Source organism: Centruroides vittatus, unplaced genomic scaffold, assembly GCF_030686945.1.
Source record: "Centruroides vittatus isolate TY-2023 unplaced genomic scaffold, ASM3068694v2 contig_1112, whole genome shotgun sequence".
In the NCBI taxonomy this organism is placed as follows: domain Eukaryota; kingdom Metazoa; phylum Arthropoda; class Arachnida; order Scorpiones; family Buthidae; genus Centruroides; species Centruroides vittatus.
This window is the reverse complement of record NW_027120714.1, coordinates 323,125-344,332: the sequence shown is the minus strand read 5'-3', so window position 1 is coordinate 344,332 and position 21,208 is coordinate 323,125. Positions and strand designations below refer to the sequence as shown.

At 33.0% G+C, this 21,208-nt stretch overlaps 1 protein-coding gene across 1 annotated transcript; it reads right to left on the bottom strand.

Annotated features, from left to right (window-relative positions):
• Window positions 1–21,199, bottom strand: Mccc1 (Methylcrotonoyl-CoA carboxylase 1). The gene is made up of 16 exons (XM_067271962.1): window positions 21,106–21,199; window positions 20,981–21,018; window positions 16,923–17,059; window positions 16,630–16,847; window positions 14,917–15,064; window positions 13,909–14,030; window positions 11,126–11,237; window positions 9,255–9,336; window positions 9,042–9,169; window positions 7,228–7,411; window positions 3,122–3,231; window positions 951–1,149; window positions 783–860; window positions 529–713; window positions 280–459; window positions 1–198 (listed from the first exon to the last, which is right to left on the bottom strand). The coding sequence occupies exons 1-16, from the start codon at window positions 21,153–21,155 to the stop codon at window positions 82–84; spliced, it is 2,088 nt and encodes a 695-aa protein (XP_067128063.1). The 5' UTR covers window positions 21,156–21,199; the 3' UTR covers window positions 1–81.
• Window positions 21,200–21,208: the final 9 nt, after the last annotated feature.

Here is a 21,208-nt window from a genome sequence, read left to right as displayed (position 1 = left end):
TTTTTTGAAACAATCTAATTGATTTATTAATAAAATAAAATACATTTTAATTACAAAACCTCAATAATGTTTGTACAAATATCATTCACTATTGGTATCCTCCATTAGTTTAACCAGAAGGGCATTTTTAGAAACATTATCACCTACTTTATGTAACACTTTAACTACTTTTCCAGAATGTGGCGACTTAATAACATACTAGGAAAAACAATTATTATTTTAATGTTTAAATATTTTATATTTAAAAAGTAAATTTTAAAAACAAGTTCGGAATTTTACCTCCATTTTCATAGCAATGATGACTACTAGAGGATCGCCCTCTTTTACGGCGTCTCCGTCTTTCACCATTATTTTCTCTACGATGCCGGGCATCGGAGCTACCGGTCCTCCGGAATCGCTTCCCACACTTTCCAAATTCACGAATTTCGGTTCTGGTATTTTAAACTCAAACACACCATCCTAGTGAGAAATAAAACTTTGAGGAATGTAACGAAAAAAAATCACACTTTACCATTGCTGCCGCCTTACCCTGGTAAAAAGATGAACTCTGCTTTCGGAGACGTTTATTCCCGCCGTGGTGACAAAGTCATTTACGCTGCACGCGATTTCCGTTTTTCCGTCCCGTTCCTTCCAGAAACCTGTGACTTTGTAATTTTTACCGTTTACGATTACCTCGTATCCGTCGTTTACGTAAACGACGCCGATGGAATAATCTATGCAAAATTACATTTTAACCGGCAATCGTTTTAACAACAAAGTTTATATTTTAAAACTGTTCTTACTGTTATCTTTGTACTTCAGATTAATGTTTTGTTTCGAAAACGAATTTACTTTCTTTCCGTCTTGAAATGAAAAAGGATCTGAAACATAAATATACATAAACATCATTTTCATTACAGAAAATGCAAGAATAGTAAATGTGCGTTCTTTTACAAAAGAATTAAACGTACCCTCTACTACTGGTAAATGTTTCTTATTTAAAACAATTCCTAAAGCTGCCATACAGAGAAGGTTATCTGGAACGATTTTCTGCGGAAACAACCGATCGTAATGCTGTGAAATAAAATTCGTGTGCACATTTCCCGCCACAAATTCTGGGTGACTCGAAAGATCCATGAGAAACTGAATGTTGTTCTTCAAACCTGCAATCTGCAGGAAGAATTAATTTGGAAATTCTTTAAATAATTTCTTGTATAATTCTAAACATAGACACCATCAATATTAAGTATTTTAAGTAACTCTTATCAAAGAAATATATGTTATTTACTTAAAAGTTATAGTGATCATTAAAAATTTGATAGATGGTAGGAGAAACTATCAAAAACTGTACACTGAGGGTGGAAAAACATTGTCGCAGTGGGAGTATTATTATTAATAAGTATTTTACAAAATGCATAGTTATACACTTGTCGGGTGTCATAGAAATTATGCCCAAATGCTGAAGTTTATAAAACTTAGCATATGCTATAATTTACACTAATTCCCATGTCTGCTCTTTAAACTTTATTTATGCCTATCTTCAAATTTCACCTGTGTAAGAACTGAAAATTAATTTTATGTATAACTAGCAAATGAGCCCAGTGTTGCTTGGGCAAACGATTTGGATGATTTGTACATTTGGAAATTAAATTAAGTAATTACTATCAACGGTAATCTTCGACAACCGTAGTAATTGTTATATAACACATACCCCTTATTGCTGAGAATCATTTTACTGCTTCAAACGAACGTTTTCAACCTGATCAATTTTCTGGAACGTTTACAATCGTTCTATAACTGAACCAATATGCAATAACAAATTCAAATTTAAAACGGTTCAAACATTTAGTTAAAAAACCGAAATATATAAAAATATTTATAGCAATGTCTGAAATGTTATCAATTTAATACACCTAAGTACTCAATAAATACAAAATTCGACGAAGACTAAACGTAGTTAAAAACAAAGAATCGCATCTAAAATAGTACAGTAGAAGCCGTTCTTTGGGTTAAGCCTCAATCCTCTCCCTCTCCCTGTGGGGGTATTTCCAAAAATCCCTTCTTTGTGTGCATTTTCATGACATACCCTAACTGTGTACCAAATTTCACCTCTTTAGGTTTGGCGGTTTGTCCTGGGCAATGATGAATCACACAGTCAGTCGGGACATGTAATTTTATATATTTAGATTAAGCAAATATACATACTGTATTCTAATAATTATCACAAACGTAAGATGAAAAAGTTATACAGTGTCCTCTAATGGTAAGTGCAATGCCTATTGAAGGAAGATAGGGCTTATTGTAAACTGAAAAAGTGCACATTCCATTCATCGTTATCGCTCTTACCATACATGTAAGTGTTGCATTAGTGCTCAAACAATAATAAAGTGAAAAAGTTACCAGATTTATTCTATTAATTAGAGGGTGTTTACCTTTTTATTTGACTCACTTTTGTTATGAACGCTACATGTGTACTTTTGACTGTGGATTGCCTGCAGTTGCACTAAAGATATGGGGAACATATAACACACTTATTGGGGAAAATTCCACTCTATATGCACTTTGTGGCTTTTCATAGACCTGCCATCATAAGGGCTTTACTCAGAAACAGTTACTGCTTCAAATAACCACACCCAAAAACGTCTTTTAGGCTTGTGTCGGAGAACTTGACTGGAATTTCTGTGTTGGTAATAAATATAGTTCTGAATTTCTCATGAACATACTGGAAATATTATTGTGTTAATATTGTGGTATGGGAGGAGGCTTTGTCATGATAGAAAAGCACTGTTCAGTTCACAAAGATATAGCATGGAAATGCAAATCTCGACAATTGGTTTCAGAACAGTCAATGTAAACCCATGTGTTGATCAGAGTGTTTGGTGGAACCTTGCAGAGAGAAAGTTGTTCACATCCAGTCAAACCACCTATCGCCATGATGCCTTTATCAAAACTTTTCTTGTTCTCGACAACCCATTTCTTCATAACATAGATATGGAGGATGCTTCAAAATGATGGTGTTGTGTTGCCAAAGGAAGTTGGGGGCAAAGCCCTTCACATCCTTCACATATAAAGCAAATAATTTAATACACAATTTGTTTTAAAACGGTAATAAGTAAACCCAAGAGACCAAGTAGCGACTTACGTTGTAGTCCGACAGAGAATGACGAAGCTTCCGAAGTGCCGAAAGCCTGTCCGGACCCCAGACGACCAATTTTGCAATCATGGGATCGTAATGAATCGAAACTTCGTCACCTGAAAGATTTTAGCATTATGTATACTAAACAAAAACTTGTGAAAATGATAATAATTGATAGATTATCTTTTAAATAAAACTTTTCGGTAAGAGCAAATATTCTGTGAACCTAAATTAATTTTCCATGTTGTCTATAGGAAATCCACTGTAAATAAAAGAATTTTTAAAAAATTCAATATCATTAAAATTATATAAATCAAGTAAAGATTATACCAGTTTATTATATAAATGCCTACTAGGACGGATCGTATTAATAGGATCTATTGTATAATAGTATTAATATGATCTGTCCTATTAGACATTTATATAATAAATGCATAAAATAAGGACATAAAGGCATATGAATTAAAGATTATATCACTTTGAATTTCAAATCAATTAGAGTTTAATTAATTAATTAAATACTTTAAAATTTTCATAAATATTTTTAACCAGAGAAAATTAGAAATCCAATGCAACTACATTTCAATTTAATATTAGTGAGGTTGAGGCCAAAGTTTTAAATGCGAAAACACGTATGTCGGACGTTCGGCACCGCTTCCCTGTAAGCCTTGAAGTTTGACAATGGCATTTGGAATGCCGAACATGATTCCACTGACTTTCCAAATGCTATTGTCAAACTTCTAGGCTTACAGGAAAGTGGTGCCGAATGTCTGACGTACACGTTTTCGCGTTGAAAACTCCGGCCTCAACCTCGCTATTAAAAGTAATTGCAAGACACATTCCAGTGCTCAAAAAGTCCCTAAAATTACATTTAATGCAAAATTTGGACAGTTTTATTTGAATTTTAACACTAATACTCATTAATTAAATACCAAAATACTTTAAACTACACTTCTGTTACATACAGTATAAATCCTTCACATTAATAAATCTCTAGAGCTTAATACTTTCAATTCATATTAGATAATTTTATATAACAAATTGAAACTGTTAAATATATTATGTATCTTTCATGTTAAGATTTTTAAATTAGGGGCTGTCCATAAATTATGTAAGGTATTTTGCAGTGGGTGGGGGTCAAGGATTTCTTACTCAGGGGTAGGGGGGTAATAGATCTTGTCTTACGTAATATTTTTATTTTTTGATCTTGTTGAGTGGTGGAGTTTTGAATTTAGCAGTTTCTATTAAGAATGCTCGTTGTACTAACGCCATCTCATGTGACGCGATAAAATAATAACGCTAGCAGACTCATGCCGTATACACTTTTTATCATGGGAGAAAAGCCGTGTGGTGGTTTCTCTCTCTTTTTTTTATTAGAATATGTGCATCACTCCTATGGGTGTATAACACTAAGAATACATAAACCAAAATACGTGATACAAAGTAAACATAAAATTAGTATTCAGCTTTTAGTGAAAACTAAAATGTAAAACTAGATATTAGAAATTATAGTCTTTTCTTTCATGTTTTTTGAACATAATTGTAAAAAGCATCAAACATTGGCTTCTGAACAAGCATATTGAGTGAACATGGCCACCTGAAACCAAGTGTAAAGATTTCTAATTTCAGAATAAGTCTATCTTGATCGTAAATTGGACAATGATAGATCATATGGTTGACGGTGTCTAGGTTTTCTGTAGAGCAAAAGCAACAGGCAATTTCTGCCCGGTTATACATTGCCAGGTAGCTTCTAAAATTATCATACTCAGTAAGTAGCAAACGATATATCTCTGAGTGGTGACAAGAACCTGCATTCAACACTAGGAAAATAAAGTCTTGTTATTCTACCAGTTTTACTGCTCAACCATCGTTGATTCCACTCTTACATAGCATTGTCATAAATATAATTTTTAAGGCTGCTACGTGAGAGTGGGATGTGAGTGTAGTCCAAGTCAGTGTCCTTTGCAGCTGACTTAGCCTCAAAGTCGGCTTTTTCGTTTCCAAGTATGCCAGTATGGCCAAGAAAAAATATAAAAGTTATCTTATTTACAAGATTTTTAATATGATGCTGGATATATGTGATTTTAATTGCTATTTCAATTGGGATTTAATAGAGCTTTTAGGACAGACTGAGAATTACTGTAAATGTTGATACATAAGGTTTTGTTTGGTAGTGAAGTGGCCCACTGAACAGCTTAGTAGTCAGCATCTTCTTCAGGTTGATAGACAGAGGTATATGGGAGGTATCTGTGTCTTCTAACATATTTTGCCCAAAATATGTCAGTTTGGAGGAAGATAGATACTTGAGCCAACACGAAGGGAGCTTTTAGACCCATCTGTGTAGATATTAATGTCTGCATGGTTATCCATGAGGAAGCAGATGACACTAAATGTACCCTGGGGATAACCTTGTTTATAGAGATCATAGGGTAATTGCAATGTGGTAGCATATGAACAGCTGTAGATAAGAGTAGAGACCGTTGTTGAGCCTTGATGTCTGTAGTTCTGATGTAGTAGTTTAGAACCTTTTCTACAATATATAGTAGCAAAGGAAGGAGCTCTGCTAGTATCAGAGAAGCATTAGTAGTTCTGCAGCACTTTGAAATTCTGATGGCAAACTGTCTTTGAAGAGAGAGTAATTTACTTGCTACTGAATTTTTACTAGTTACATGACCCCAGCTAGAAGCTGCATAAAGTAGCATTGGTTATATTACCCCATTATATAGAGTTTTACAAGCTTTATGATTTAGTCTCCTGGTGCACCTAGCCCATTTTAGCAGCCTGTAGTTTATTTTTTGGGCCTTAGCCAAGATGTAATTAATATGGAAATGGAATGTGATTTCTATTCTCTCTTGTTTTATTTTGTATGACGTTTCTGTTTACACGTACACTAGCTAGTCAATCTGTCAAAGTTTTTTGTGTCCTTCTGTGAAAATTAGTATAAAAATGAATATTATGACGTTGATTAATGATAATAATAATAATAAAAATATTATTAATAATTAAAAAATAAAGTTCTTAAAATTCTATAAAATCATGCCTAAATATTACGTAAGATAGGGAAGGGGAAGGGGATCAAAGAAAATATTACGGTTTCTTACACAGGGGTGGGTGGGGGTCTAGAATGGCCAAAATTGCCCTTACGTAATTTATGGACGGCCCCTTACAAAAAACTATTAATTACAAAGTTGGAATGGCGACTGTCTCCATTCCAACTTTGGAAATTTGACTTAAAATCTGTTTTATCAAAGATTTAAAATTTCTGTAAAATATGGAAAAATATATGTCCGTCGAGACAACCGAAGAGCCCAAAAAAGGAATGGCGGGGTCATCGTAAGATATGTTCTGAAACGTAAAAATGAATTAAAAAGACGACTGTTTTGATGGAAAGCTCTGTTTTGCCATTCCCCTTCCTGCACTGAGCTACAACAGACTGTGATTAGTGTCGACTGTGACGGGATTTGCCATAAGTGCCGACATAAATAAGTATTATGTAGTTTCGTTCTCAAAGAGAGTTATATTGCATAAATATGATATCAATAATATTAAACTGTGCATTACAGTTAAGATTACATTTTCTATTTTCAGATAAATTTTTTTGAAAATGCACTTTTCGATTAATTGCAAATAAAAAAAAGCATCAAAATCTTCAATTATCTTCTGCTTGATATCCGAAGTATTAATTTACATTTTGGCATTTTAAAACAAAAATCCTTAATCCTACTGTACAATATAAGAACAATACTTTAACATATGAAACATGTAACATGATGTAAATTTTCAAAAAACATTCTAAAATTTCAAATACAAAACTGAACATTTAGCTGAGCTTTGTATTCAAAATTTTAGAATGTTTTTTGCTTATTTCAATATGTAACCAGTTCAGACAAGAAATATTGACATTAACCAATATTGTCTAATATATAGTACATATATATATATACATACTTGTGAGTATTAGACTAATATCTTAAAATTTTATATTGAAGTTGAAACAAATACAATTTTACTGACTCTGACTTCAAATTCTATAGCCTTACTTCCATTACTTAGTGCATTTTAATTAGATAAACTACTGTGTTTTTTAAGAACTTAAAATTTAAGAGAAGTACCTTGTCTCACTCCTGTTTCAATTCGAACGTCTTCCGAAGGAGACGGAACAGTCATATATTCCAAAAGTCCTGCGCCTGGCATGAAGTCGTCTCGAGGGTCTTCGGCATAAATTCTAGTTTCGAACGAATGACCTCTTAGATTTATATCTTTTTGCTCCAGAGGAAGTTTATCGCCTGCGGCAACCTAAGTAATTTGTATATTTTTTAAAAATTAAATAATTTCAAATTATACATATATAAATATCTATCTTATATCATAACAGTGTTCTTAACACATACATACACAGAGTCTTCCAGAAAGAATGCTACCATTTAAAATTATTTTAATTATGTAATTATCATCTGAGAACATCGTAATGTACATTAAAACACTGGAAAACTGTCCAATTTGCCCATTACAATTTCTCAAGAGTGCACCTTGCATCACACGGCACACATCCATCCGATACTCAAATTCTTCCGATGCTAGCTACAGCATACCCATCATCGCTCCTTCCACACGGCTTCTCTACAACTCCTGCAGATTACTTATGTTGCACAATGATGAATGACTTCAGCTGAGACTACAGAACAGAAAACGCCTTCTCTGTTGCAGCATTGCCATTTTCATTTATGGCACTTCCTACGGGCAGTAGACACAGAGATGTTTTAATGCAGATGGGAGACAATATTCAGACAGTTATTCTATTGATTGGTGCACATTGCATACTTTTTGGATAATAATTGATGTAATTACAGTAATTTAAAATGGTAACATTCATTTCGAAGACTGTACTATAATAGTAGAAGAACTAATTTTTTAATTATTAATAATCTGTTATGAAATAACCAAAAATAATCAATCATTATAAATTTAAACTAAAAGTCCTTTAGTTCGAGTTTACACTGATTGATTATTTTTGATTAATTTTATTCATTAGTTATGCTGTTTAAGGCCCACCAGTGGCCGAGCGGTTCTGTCGCTAAACACTGGGAGTTCGGTTGCAGGTTTGCGCCGTGCTCGGACGGGCTGGCCACGTGGAGTTTTCCAGGTTTTCTCCATGTTTGTGACACCTGAATAGGGGCCAGTTTCCTTTACAAGACCTACCAGAAGGCATTTCCCCTCGCGTAACATCGTGACCCAGAGAAGGCAACAGGAAACCACTCTGGCTGTAACTTTCCCTAGAAACACCTTGGGGTATTACTAACTTACTAACCTACACCAGGTGTCGCTGACGTCAGGAATCTGATATGGCATACACAGAAGAAGATACTGTTTAATATTTTTTAGCAATAATTGAAGAACTTGGGGCAAGACTACTTTTTTTTTTTCAAGTTTTTGGGAAAGCCACTCTAAAGTTCCAAAGTTAATATCATTGATCACCTGTGATCTGCCCTTTATTTTAGGGCAGATCACAGGTGATCAATGACATTAGAGTATGATAGTCCAGTCTACGAGAAGTTATGAATCTTGAACCAGAAAAATTTTATCCGTCCTACATTTATAGAAATTCTATAATGCTCAAGAAAGAAACTAGGATGTTCTTGCCCAAGATTTTCGATTACGATAACTCTTAGTAATAAATTAAAATCCAGCAAATAATTTTAAAAAACAAACAAACATTTTCAGCTACTTTTACTCATTGTTACTGGGTTACGCATTCAAATTCTGTAATTCTAGAACTCTGTGACGTGTCAACGACAAGCTTCACAGCATTCTACGATTACTAGCATATCAGCGTAACGCCAGCAAACATGTTAAAATTATTAATGATTTATTTAATAGAACCATCTTCTAATTATTAAATGAATAAAAAGGGTAATACATTTTATACCCTGATCTGCCATTCGACGAGATCGGTACCAGTTATCATTTCAGTTACTGGATGTTCCACTTGCAATCTTGTATTCATTTCCATAAAATAAAAATCTTGATTTTCATCCATTATAAATTCAACAGTGCCTAAAAATTTAAACCAAAAAAAAAAAAAAAAAAAAAAATTAAAAAAGAAACAAGAAAATAAATGCATTAAAATTCTTAGAGTTACCTGCTCCTACATAGTTGACAGCTTTTGCAGCTTCAACGGCTGTTTTTCCAAGTCTCTGCCTTACTTCTTCAGTTATTCCTGGCTAAAACAAATATATTTTTTCTTCTTAACGTTAATAAACTACTTTAAGTTTCAAGATAAAATATTAAAAATTTTAATACAATTAAATGTAATTTAATAAAAATAATAGAAACCCCAATAAATTTGCGTATAAATCGTCTATAATTATACATCCTATTTATTTTATATATTAAATTTATGGACGAGGATGTACTCTTAGAAATATTGACATTTTCAAACTTAATTTCCGACCGTTTCTGCCCCGTGAACCCTAAGAGGGGGTCTTTTTTTCCATACTGGGCCAACAATGGAGCAACTGAGCGGCGAAGGACGACGTGCCTAGGACAGACTGCCCGAAAAAATTTCCGAGGGGGTCACTTGCTTGCATTCGATCCCGGTTCTCCAGAGCAGTAGGCCGACGACTTAACTGCCTCGGTCATCTGGCTGTCAATATTTTCCATATTACTTTTAAGAAGTCTAAAATAGTTATTGATTAATGTTACATCCTTATTTATTAAAAAAAAAAACAAAGAATTATTTGCAAATATTAATTACATAAATTCTTTATTTCCAGTAAAATTAAGTTAGAAATATTTAGAATTTATTTATAAGCAATTTATTTGTAATAGTAGTCACTGATTTTTAATGTTCTACTAATATTATATGAATTCTATTGAAAAGCTGGTTTTCAAAAGATATTAGAACTGTTAATGGAATGCTATCATTTGTGCTTCAATATTTGATAAGAAGAATTACCCTTGATATGTTTACAATATATTTAAATATAAATTTCCTAACAGGATAAAAACAAAAACATGCGCACTGAATGTGAAGTAGGATGACATTGTGCAGAAAAAGTCTGTATCGGACAGAATGAGCCGAAGACATTGTTACAAATGCAGTAGGTTTTGCGATATATGCCAAATTGTAATGTAGGCAATCGAAAACAGAATGCGTGTATGTGTGTGTGTATTTAAGCTTTATGGATCCTTTAATCATTAAGGAGAACATCAATGTTACAATTTGATACACTCCACCATAAACTTACTGCATCTGTAACATTACCTCCAGTCTGCAGTATGCAACTTGTGACCACTTGCCAAGCAAATAACTTCCCAAGACAACCAACTCTTCGGAAATTTTCAGTTGTTCATCTTTCTTTGGAAAATCAGCAAGTTTGTAATTTTGAATTATCATTATTTCTTTATTCCTGAATAACGAAAACAAAAGTTTTAAGAAAATTTGAATAGGTGAATATGTTGAAAACTCAAGTAAAGTACATTTATTATTTAAAACAGTTATGTCAGTTATACTCTAAATTAAATTAATCAACAAGCCAACGATTTAATTTGCTGCCTCGTTCGGCATTACGAACGTGCTAATATTATCGAATATTTGTGTAAAATATCACAGATTTGTCATGAAATAAATTTATAAATTTTTAAATTGTCTTTTACATCTCATTTTTTAATCTCTTTCAATTAAAATGGCAGAAATTATGGAATCCCACAATGGAAGCTATTCAGTAACTAAGAAACATCCCAGCATCCTATAAAATTAGTTAAGTGGAAAACACTAAACCTGCAACTTAGCTACTAAAACTATAACTGAAAACTTTTTTGGCAATCAATTGTCATGGGAGGTCGGTTACTAGCAGTCAGTGATCGTTGTCTCGATTCGGTCTGTGCTACCATTCTATCTCATATTCAATCTTCGTTCCTTTTTAATCTGAAGCGTAACTAATACAGAAGGAATTTGAAAAAATAATTATTGTTATCTTAATTTCAAGAAATAGTGCAAACAAAACATACAGCGGGTGCTTCTTCAATTATTTTTTGATGTCTCCTCTGAACGCTGCAATCTCTTTCGAAAAGGTAAACGTAATTTCCGTGCCGATCTCCAAAAATCTGAACTTCAACGTGTCTTAAAAAAATATATTTTATCTTAGAGATTACAATAATACTGTATATTTATTATATTCGACAAAAGACTTGTAATTATAATTTATTTTGTGATATCGGTTATATATTAAAATCTTAAGATGTTTAAATTATTATATTATATAAAACTTAAAAAGATGTCTACTTATTATTACAAGATTAGAACTTTAGAAAAAATAAAATTTATTTAAACTTGCATCATAATTTATAGTCAAATCATCTACATCTGCGTACATACATCTAGATCAGGGGTCACCAAACTATGGCCCTTGAGGTGAATTCATCCTGCCCACCGCCGCACTGTGCCACAAATGAGTGAAAATATAATTATTTATATGGAAATATCATAGATTGTAGATAAAATTACTATGTAGAAAAAATTAAAATAAGTGTAAGGAAAAATGTCAAAATTGGTCCACGATTTTTGCAACTTTGGATATCAGAGCACTTTTCGTGTAAGTACCTGCAATGAAGTTGCTAAGAAAAGTGATTACGAGCTTACTGCAGCAATTGTTTGTGTATGGTAAATAAATAGCGAGGTTGTGGCCAAAGTTTTCAACGCAAAAACGTGATCGCCGAACATTCGGCACCACTTTCCTGTAAGCCTAGAAGTTTGACAATGGCGTTCGGAACGTCAAGCATGATTCCACTGATGTTCCAAATGCCACTGTCAAACTTCTAGGCTTATGGAAAGGCGGCGCCGAATGTCCGATGTTCACGTTTTCGTGTTGAAAATTTCGGCCACAACCTCGCTAATGTTTGTTTTCTTTATTTTTTGTGTATTCAGTATACAATATTGAACAAAACGGTTATGCAGCCTGCGCTTGTCATTCTCTCAGTTACGTGGCCTGCCTTGAAAAAATTTTGGTGACCCCTAATCTAGATGACTAAGTAAACAACAAACTACATCTGTGGCATCAAGAAAAAAGAAAAAATATATATATATTAAAAAAAACCAAATAATTTGTTGGGATGTGTTTGCTGGATGCTAAACATGGTGCATTTAATGCCTTCAATAAACAAGAATTGCTTCTGAATCTATTAGAAATTTTTAATGTTTAATTTATATTTTCTATTTTATTATTATTTAATTCCCATTAAATTCAAATTTTAAGTTTCACTTGCATTTCTAAAAATCTGTTAAATAATTTTAAAATTTAAATTTGTTTTATATTCTACCAAATCCTATAATATTTGTATTTAATTCCATTTGTATCATATCAAGGCCAAACAATTGTCGGATTAGATCGGGCTATATTACTGCTACTATTAGTAATTAAATGCTAAGTAATTTCACCTAGGGGTAGGCATTAGGTGTTATCTCTTATTAAATTTATTATAATTATAATTAAATTAATATTTATTAGTTAATTCATAAGATTTGGGAAGAAAAGAATCGATCCAGAGTGGGACTCGGACTTACAACTCCTGCTTATAATACGGTTGCGTTGCCAGCTATACTACCTGGACCTCTGTCCAATCTTCTCTTTCAGAATTAATTTATATTGGTTACTCACTCCAAATTAATTAATAAATATTAATATTAATTTAATTATTAATTTAATAAGAGATGGCACCTAATGCCTATCTCTAGGCCAAATTACTTAGCATTTACTTATTAATAGTAGCAGTGATACAACCCAGTCTAATTCAGCAATCGTTTGGCTTTAATATAACTATCGAGTGTATAGTTGTTTATGTTTATATCATATCTTTTGCCTACTGGCAGTGCTTGCTTTTTGTCCTCACATTTTGTTTTTATTTATTCAAATATTACAGTAAAACCTCATTAAGTCATTTAAGGGGTAAAAATATCCCAACTTTCAGTTAAAGAATTTCAAGATATGCTTGCACAACGATTACAAAATTTTATACGGTTTGCGGCACTTTTGAGAACTTGTCAAGGTGCCTCCTCGTGTTTCAATCAGAATGCCAGTAACGTACCATATCGGTAAAAGGATGTCGACACAAAGTCGTAATGGCTTGGTGTCGTGTTTGACACGGGACCACAGTGTTTATCTTAATTGTCTGTATTCACACACAGAATATAAGAGAAAGTGAAGATCACAAAACAACCAAAGAATGGGAGTTCATGAAGAAATAGGTTTGGGTAATAACTCCGAGTTAACATTGGCTGAATGAAGTTTTATTGTAACAAAAAACAGTTTCTTCATTTATTTATTGTACGGGGTGAGTCATAAGTCTCCATACAAATGGTGAAAGTGGTGACTAATTTCTTTTTCGTTTTCAGGAAGGTGAACCAATTGAAAAGAAATGCCACTAACAAAGGAAGAATGGATTGACATTATTCTGTTGCATCATACGATACCACTTGTACAAATAAAATATACATTAGTCACCGCTTTCACCATTTGTATGGAGACTTATGACTCACCTGTATAATAGAAATTAATAGAATCTATTTATCTATTCTAATTCTTAGCACATATCATTCTTATGTTCTTAGCAAAGAACATCTAGTCAATTAGAAAATATTTATTCTTTGCAAAAATCTATAATATCTATCTCTGTAATATCTCTGTATATTTATATTGATATGTACAGTACACATAAGTTGTTGGCTCTTCTAATTAGTGTAGGGTGTTGTAAGTTAAAAAGACTAGAAACATACAAATATAGCAAAATAAACATACCTTGGACTTTTAATAAACTTTTCTAACAATACGGCATCATCGCCAAAAGATTTCATTGCTTCTCTTTTTGCAGATTCCAGTTGAGAATCAAATTCTTTCATGTCTGTAACTATTCTCATTCCCTAAAATAAGTAACAATATTCATATCATTAAACTATAGAGCTTTATAATTTTGATTAAAAATTAATTTAAAAAATTCTAAGCTAATGTTTTATTAACTAAATTTTTTTGTAGAAAAACCAAATAACTTAAGAAACATATTATGGGATCACTGCTTTCATTATTGTATTTTATTCTATATACCGTTTTGTACTCGCATTTTACTATTACTTTGTAATATACTGTACCCATTGTATTTACTACTATCATTTTGTAATTTACTGTAACTTACTGTATTCAAACCCGTAATTGTGCCAACTATATGTCAACCTCCAATTTGTAATCACAATCTAATGTTTGTAACTTGGGGCAATGCTACGCGGTACCAAATATGTACTAATTTTAGTATCGAAATAAATACCGATTGATTGATTGATTGAGTAGAGACACTTATTTACATTATTTACACTGCAATTCTCTGATATTCTTAGTTTACTTTGCTTAAATTTGACCTTAGCTGTAGTTTTTAGGAGAGATAAGAGTGTCGGCAGTGGTGTTGAACAGAAACACTAGTCCACATAAATGTGAGATAAAGATGTTTAAAAAAATGGACCACGGTGTATAAGCTATGTGATATCTATGGTATTGGTTCTTCAACTGTTTATGATATAAAGACTGTACAAGTATCTGTATTTTATTTGTTTATTTACGTTTCTGGCAGTCCATGATATACTTTAGACACGACAGGTGTATAATTAGTGGGTTAGAGGTATGTTGATGAATTATTCTGGCAAGGCTTTGAAACTAAGGGTGACAGAATTCAGTGGTATACGTGTATTATAACTTATGAGTGAGTGTCATTCAAGATTCAACTTATTAATTACAATATATGTTATGAAATATTATAACCTTGCCTCCTCCACCTCTAATAGCTTTAATCATGATGGGAAATCCAATTTTATTGGCTTCTTCCTTTAATCTTTCATTGGACTGATCTTCACCGTGATAACCTTTAATTACAGGAACACCTGCGTCGATCATGATATTTTTTGATTTGCTAAAATTAAAAGTATTTAATTACTATTTTAACATTTCAATTACAAATTTTTAAATTCAAATTATAAAAATTATAATTGGATCAATTAAAACGTAAATTACCGTATTTACTAAAATTTAAACCACCGTCAAATCTGAGATGCACCTTAATTTCTACACGCTCAAACAACCCAAGACAAATTTATGTTGCCAGAAACTCTATTTAGTGCACAGTAAAGTAAGTTATATATCACTGTCTTCTTCGGTATCAGAGTCCGAAACATCTCTACTTTCCATGTTAGGCTCTTCCGAATCAACACAGGATTTGATGCCACATTTAAAGCATTGGAAATGAAACATTTCTTGAAAGAATGCTGCACAACTTCTACTGGGATTTCCATCTAAGTACTTACAATATTGATGTAAGTACTTAGATGAAAGAGAATAAAATAATATTCCTTAACCGTTCATTGATATTTGGAGTAATTATCAAGTTGATTGTATTTGTTAAAATAAACCATGAATACTGATTCTTTGTCACAATAAAAAAAGTGCACAATTATTCAAGTATGCAATCTTTAATAAAATCTCTTCACAAGTTTGAAGATAACCTTCGACTACAAGATAGCCGTCGCGTGTCAAAGACCACATAAATTCAGTGGTTTGCATTGAGTAAGTTTCTCCTTCAATAAAACATTGTTTTGTTTCTCCCAAAATGCAAATATATCATTTAAAGTTATTTATTTCTAATAGCTATTTATTATCATTGGGTTTGCATATACAGTAGAGAGTCGAAAATCGGCATCAATTGGGGACTGGGGTTGTTCAGATTAGGGATTTGTTCCGATTACGGTCTATGTACGAAAAAATATATTAACCTGTCCAATGTTTAAATTTTTCTTCGTTGCATGTCCGTGAATTTTTCTCCATTGCGTGTCGCTCCGCATTGAATTTTCGTCGACTTTAAGCCCAACGAAAATTTTTATAATAATAATCGAGGTTATCGTATCGTTAAAAATTACTTCTTTATTTTGTACAAACAAAATAAATATATTGAAGAATATAAAAACATGAAAATTATACTTTAGAAGTAAATTTAGTATCAAAAACGTTCGATTCAGCACGACACAGTCCGACTGAAAATCGTGCCGATTATCGGGCGATTCCGATTACCAGGGTGCCGATTTTCGACTCTCTACTGTATTTATAATGTTAAATTTAACATTATAAATATATGCAAAAGCAAACGTGGATATAACGCTGAACTCAGTGAACTTTTCGCAATGTTTATACGGTGTTTGGCGTGAATATTGTCGTACCGACAGTTAAATTTAACAATCTTACTTTCAGCTTCCTCGTTGTTAAGATTGAATTGCTCCCTATAGTTCATTTTAATTGTGAATACCCCACATCTATAAACAGCTGTTGCTCCGTAGACAAATTCTAATTGCAATTTAACTTTAACCCCTTTCAAACAGTCTTTTAAATACAGATAACCCATGTGTACTACATACAAAAATGCAGTAATTAAAAAATTTATTTGTGTTTAAGTTTAATTTTAAAAATTATTTCGTTAAGACTACTTACCTTTTAATTCCCATATCACGAATGGCCGAAGGTGGAGGCCCGATAAAAATTATTCCGGATTGTTTACATAATTCTGCAAATTCGGCATTTTCCGACAAAAATCCATAACCGGGATGGATCGCCTGAGCGTTCGATTCTTTGGCAATGGATAATATCTTTTCTTTGTTTAAGTAACTTGAGTGAGAAGGTGCCGGACCGATGAGATAGGCTTCGTCCGCCTGACGATTACAAACGACATTTTTGCATAAAAATTATCATTCAATATTTACATTTTCTTGTATCGTAAAACTCACCATTGTCATGTGCATGGAATTATTGTCTGCATCGCTATAAACTGCGACCGTTTGTATTCCGAGTTTTCTGGTGGTCCTCATTACTCGGCACGCAATCTCTCCTCGATTGGCTATTAAAATTTTATTAATGGGTTCTCCTATAACATAAAATTAAAATTAGTAACTGTTCTGCCCCATGAGTACTAAGTTAATCATGCTTCATCGTGAGTTCGGCCAGACCCATAATGAAGGTAACCAGGTGTGAGGGACAGGGCCCAACATACTGAAGACAGACCACCCTCCAAAAAGGGATGGTCTATCCCCAATACGTTGCTGAGGCTTTTCCAAATTTCCCAGAGTGATAGGCTAACGTCTCCACTGCCTTAGTCATACAGCCATTAAAGGAATTTGGCCTAAAGATAGAAAGTTATGCCACTATCTTACGTTAACACAAAATAGTAGCCCAATAATACAGCAAAACTTTGATTTATAGTATACTAATCTAGGCCTTGGTCACTGTTTACACGTGAATGGCTTCTCACTTAACAAGAACAGTAGGCATGCTAAAGAGACTAAATAAATAGCACGTGAAAAAAATACTATAAGGCCCCACAAACATATTATTTTTTATACTTAAAGCGGTCACTAGTGCAGTAAATTATTTTACCGCACTAGTAATCGCTCGGTTCCTAAATTATTTGAATTCCACTATCACATAAGTCTTTTTTGAGGCCAGACTACCGAGACGGTTAAGGCATCGACCTTCCACTCTAGAAAACCCAGAATCGAATCCGGAAAGCCAAAAAAACCCAAGAATTTTTCAAGGCCAATCTGTTCTGGATATGTCAGGCCCCTTCGCTCATCACACCGTTCATTATGCACCTCCATCACTGGCCCGGGCAAACTCACAATAGGAATGATTAAAAGTGTCCACAGGATGGGAAAATGTTAAAAGAAAATTAAATGTTTTGATAAAATTTATAAACAAAATTAAAATTAATGCATAAGATCTATCAAAATATAAATAAATATTTATCTTAACTTTTAGATTATAATAAAAAATATTATTTTTGATAATCTTTATTTACAATTATTCATTTTTTGAATGATAAAGTTTATCCAGTGGCGTAGCGAGGGGGGTGCAAGGGGGTGTATCGTGCACTGGGCGCCACTCACAGAGGGGTGCCCAAATGGTCTCCAAGACAAACTATATGTGTTTCTGGAGGGAGGAGAGGGGTGCCAATAAAGTGTCGGGTGCCAGTTATGCCCCGGGTGCCATTTATGTACGCTATGCCATTGAGTTTATCTCAGAATTTTAACACCGGAATCAATACATTTATATGACATTCATAAACAAACACTATTTTAAAATATTTATAAATTCATTGTAGACTTTAAAAAAATGTTTTTTGCGAAACATTTTTACAAGAATCCGGTGCCAGAGGGACTTTATCCAATTTACGTATCTGTAAGCAGAGAAGAGTCTCGAGGAAAGGTCGACTTTGCTCGTGTTAATTATGTTCCTACAGTCGTGAAGAACGTGTAAAGACATCAAATTTTTATTTGTATTTAGTCTTCAATTTGTAATATTTTTAAACATAAACTGTATTTAAGGTAATTTTCTAATTAAAGAGTTAAAGTAAACTTTAACTGTAATTTTTTCTTAAAAGATAACTTTTAAGAAAATATTATTTTTCAGAATGTATGAGTTATAAAGGATATGCCCTGAAACAAAGTCTGAATCCATTGGAATTACATTATTTTGTGGGTTTATCCAATTTATCTCATTATATTTCTGTTTTCCATCGTAAGCTGTGTCATATAAGCAAGTAAAGAGGAATGAATTTGACTTATTTTAATGGCAGAAAGCCGTGATCGGCAAGAACTTTAACAGGCTGCTTTGGGACTTCCCGTCGATCGCAAACAAGTCTGGATGAAGTGCCGACTACTGCTCCGGCTTATTCTCCCTCTCAACTGCCTGGATATATAATAACGTTTCTGAATTAAATGCTAAAACTCGAGAATTCGATTCATTCAGGCTAAACTGAACTGAAAATGTAAAGAGAAAAATTTGTAATTTGTTTTGTTAACAAGATATCACATGTATCTAAATGTAGTGTCTATAACTCTACAATAACTATAAAATAACAACATTACATTACCTATTTTAACTTTGTGGTCAAGTGGATCAATCAAAGAGAAAAATTCTTCAAAAAATATAATCGTAAAAAGAATATTATGGTCTAAATTTCTGGCAGTATACAGTGAAACCCGCAAAAGACAAAACTTGACGGGACTATTTTGTTTTTCCACATCTTGTAAGTTTTCTGCCATCAACGGGTAGTAGTTTTATTTCTTTCTATCGTCTACCCGAATGCTTTGAAAATCACTCTTAAGATTTTACAGGGGGTGGAGTGAAAAAATAAGTTTTTTTACAATTTATATACATTTATCATTTGTTAGAGATGTCTGCATATAAGTTATTGATAAGATTTTACATATAAATATGTGGGCAAAGTTCAGTTTTTAATAAAACAATCTAATGTCAATGGGCCTCAATAGGAACAATCCTTAATGGACCTTACGATGGAAAACAGAAATATAACGAGATAAATTGGATCTAACCTCCCATTCGGATTTCTAGGATAATTATCACATCTTAGGAAATAAAATTTCGATAATAAACAAACACGACGCTCACACTTTACACAAAGTATGGGTGTGATTAATATCCATTTATAATGTTTCCAATTTTGTCAATTGCACAAAAACTAAATTCATTTAATTTAATTTTATTTATTGTTTGTATAGCTTTCCTCTCTTACTTTTTTTTACACTTGCTTGTTATAATTTGCAGCAACTTTTAAGCTTATTTTCAATTTAATTATATTACCAAACTATGCTTATTTCCTTATTTATTTTATCGTAATGTAAAAATACAAATACGCGAGTTTCTGGATTTTGCATCTATACTTCCCCATATCTGGGTTGCAAAAACACAGTTTCTTTCATTCCGTCCACAAGTCTTGAGTTCCGGCTTTCAGAGAACATTTGCTACGTTAACGTTAATTGTTTTAGAAAAAAATATTCAAACTTTCCACTTCCGGAAGGTTTTCGTCTCGCTTGAGCTCTAGCTTTTGCAGGTTTTTTGTACAGTCTAGTCATTGTTTAACTTTTACACTCTAAAGGCAATCAATATGAGTACATTATGCAAATCCCAGCCAAGCTGCCACGACGTGCGGCTCGGCCGAGGATTTGGCACGAGGCCAAACTATGTCGACCCGCAAAAGACAAAAACCACACGAGTTTAACGAGATCCGAATTACTCCAAGTTGCCGGAATAAAATCCAGTAACGGATCAAACCCCAATTTTGGCATTGCACTTTTTGTCACCGACAATTTCGAGCATAAAATTTTTAGTAAAAGTAAAACAATGGGGCATGCAGATATAATAATAACTAATGTATTTTTTCCCACCATTGCCCCGCAGGTATCAGACCACCAGTACTTCTCCTTGCGCCATTTACTCCGACGGAAGGAAAACCAACTCACAACACGGATGGATACTTTGGACTCGGACCCGCATTATATTTGATCCCTAACGTTTGCGTATATACACTCACACTTGTATATACATGTACAATATACTCTACTTGTGTATGTGTAGATTTTTTCACATCGACAACTTTATTCGACAAATTCAAATTACATTTTACAATTTAAAAAAATAATAAATTTATTTATACAAATAATATGACTCCCTTTGGTTAATGTTACCTACGGTTCCAAGCTGGTGGCTCATCTCTGATTCCAGCAAATAGAAGAAGGGAAACAGTGGAGATGCACGTTCTAACCTAACCTATTCTAATTACCATAATTATTACCAACAAAATTATTAGAATAGGTTAGGTTAGGTTAGAACGTGCGTCCCCACTGTTTCCCTTCTTCTATTTGCTGGAACCAGAAACGAGCCGCCATCTTGGAACCATAGGTAACATTAACCCTCCCTTTAAATATGGTAGATTAAATAGGCGGAAATAAACAAAACATAAAAAATAACCGAAATTATTTTCTCTCACCCGATAGTTTTCTCTTCCAAATTCCGTACAGAGGACATCTTGACGGGATAAAATATAAACAAAACATTAATTATAACACAAAACGGTTAATTATCGTTAAATATTCGAAAGATAAGCAAACTTACAATTTACTATTTTGGCTTTTAATCGAATTAAAAAGACCGAAAGTGGCCATTTCCTGCGAAACGAAAGCAGCAGCTGACTTCGATGGAAAAAATCACGTGCCGC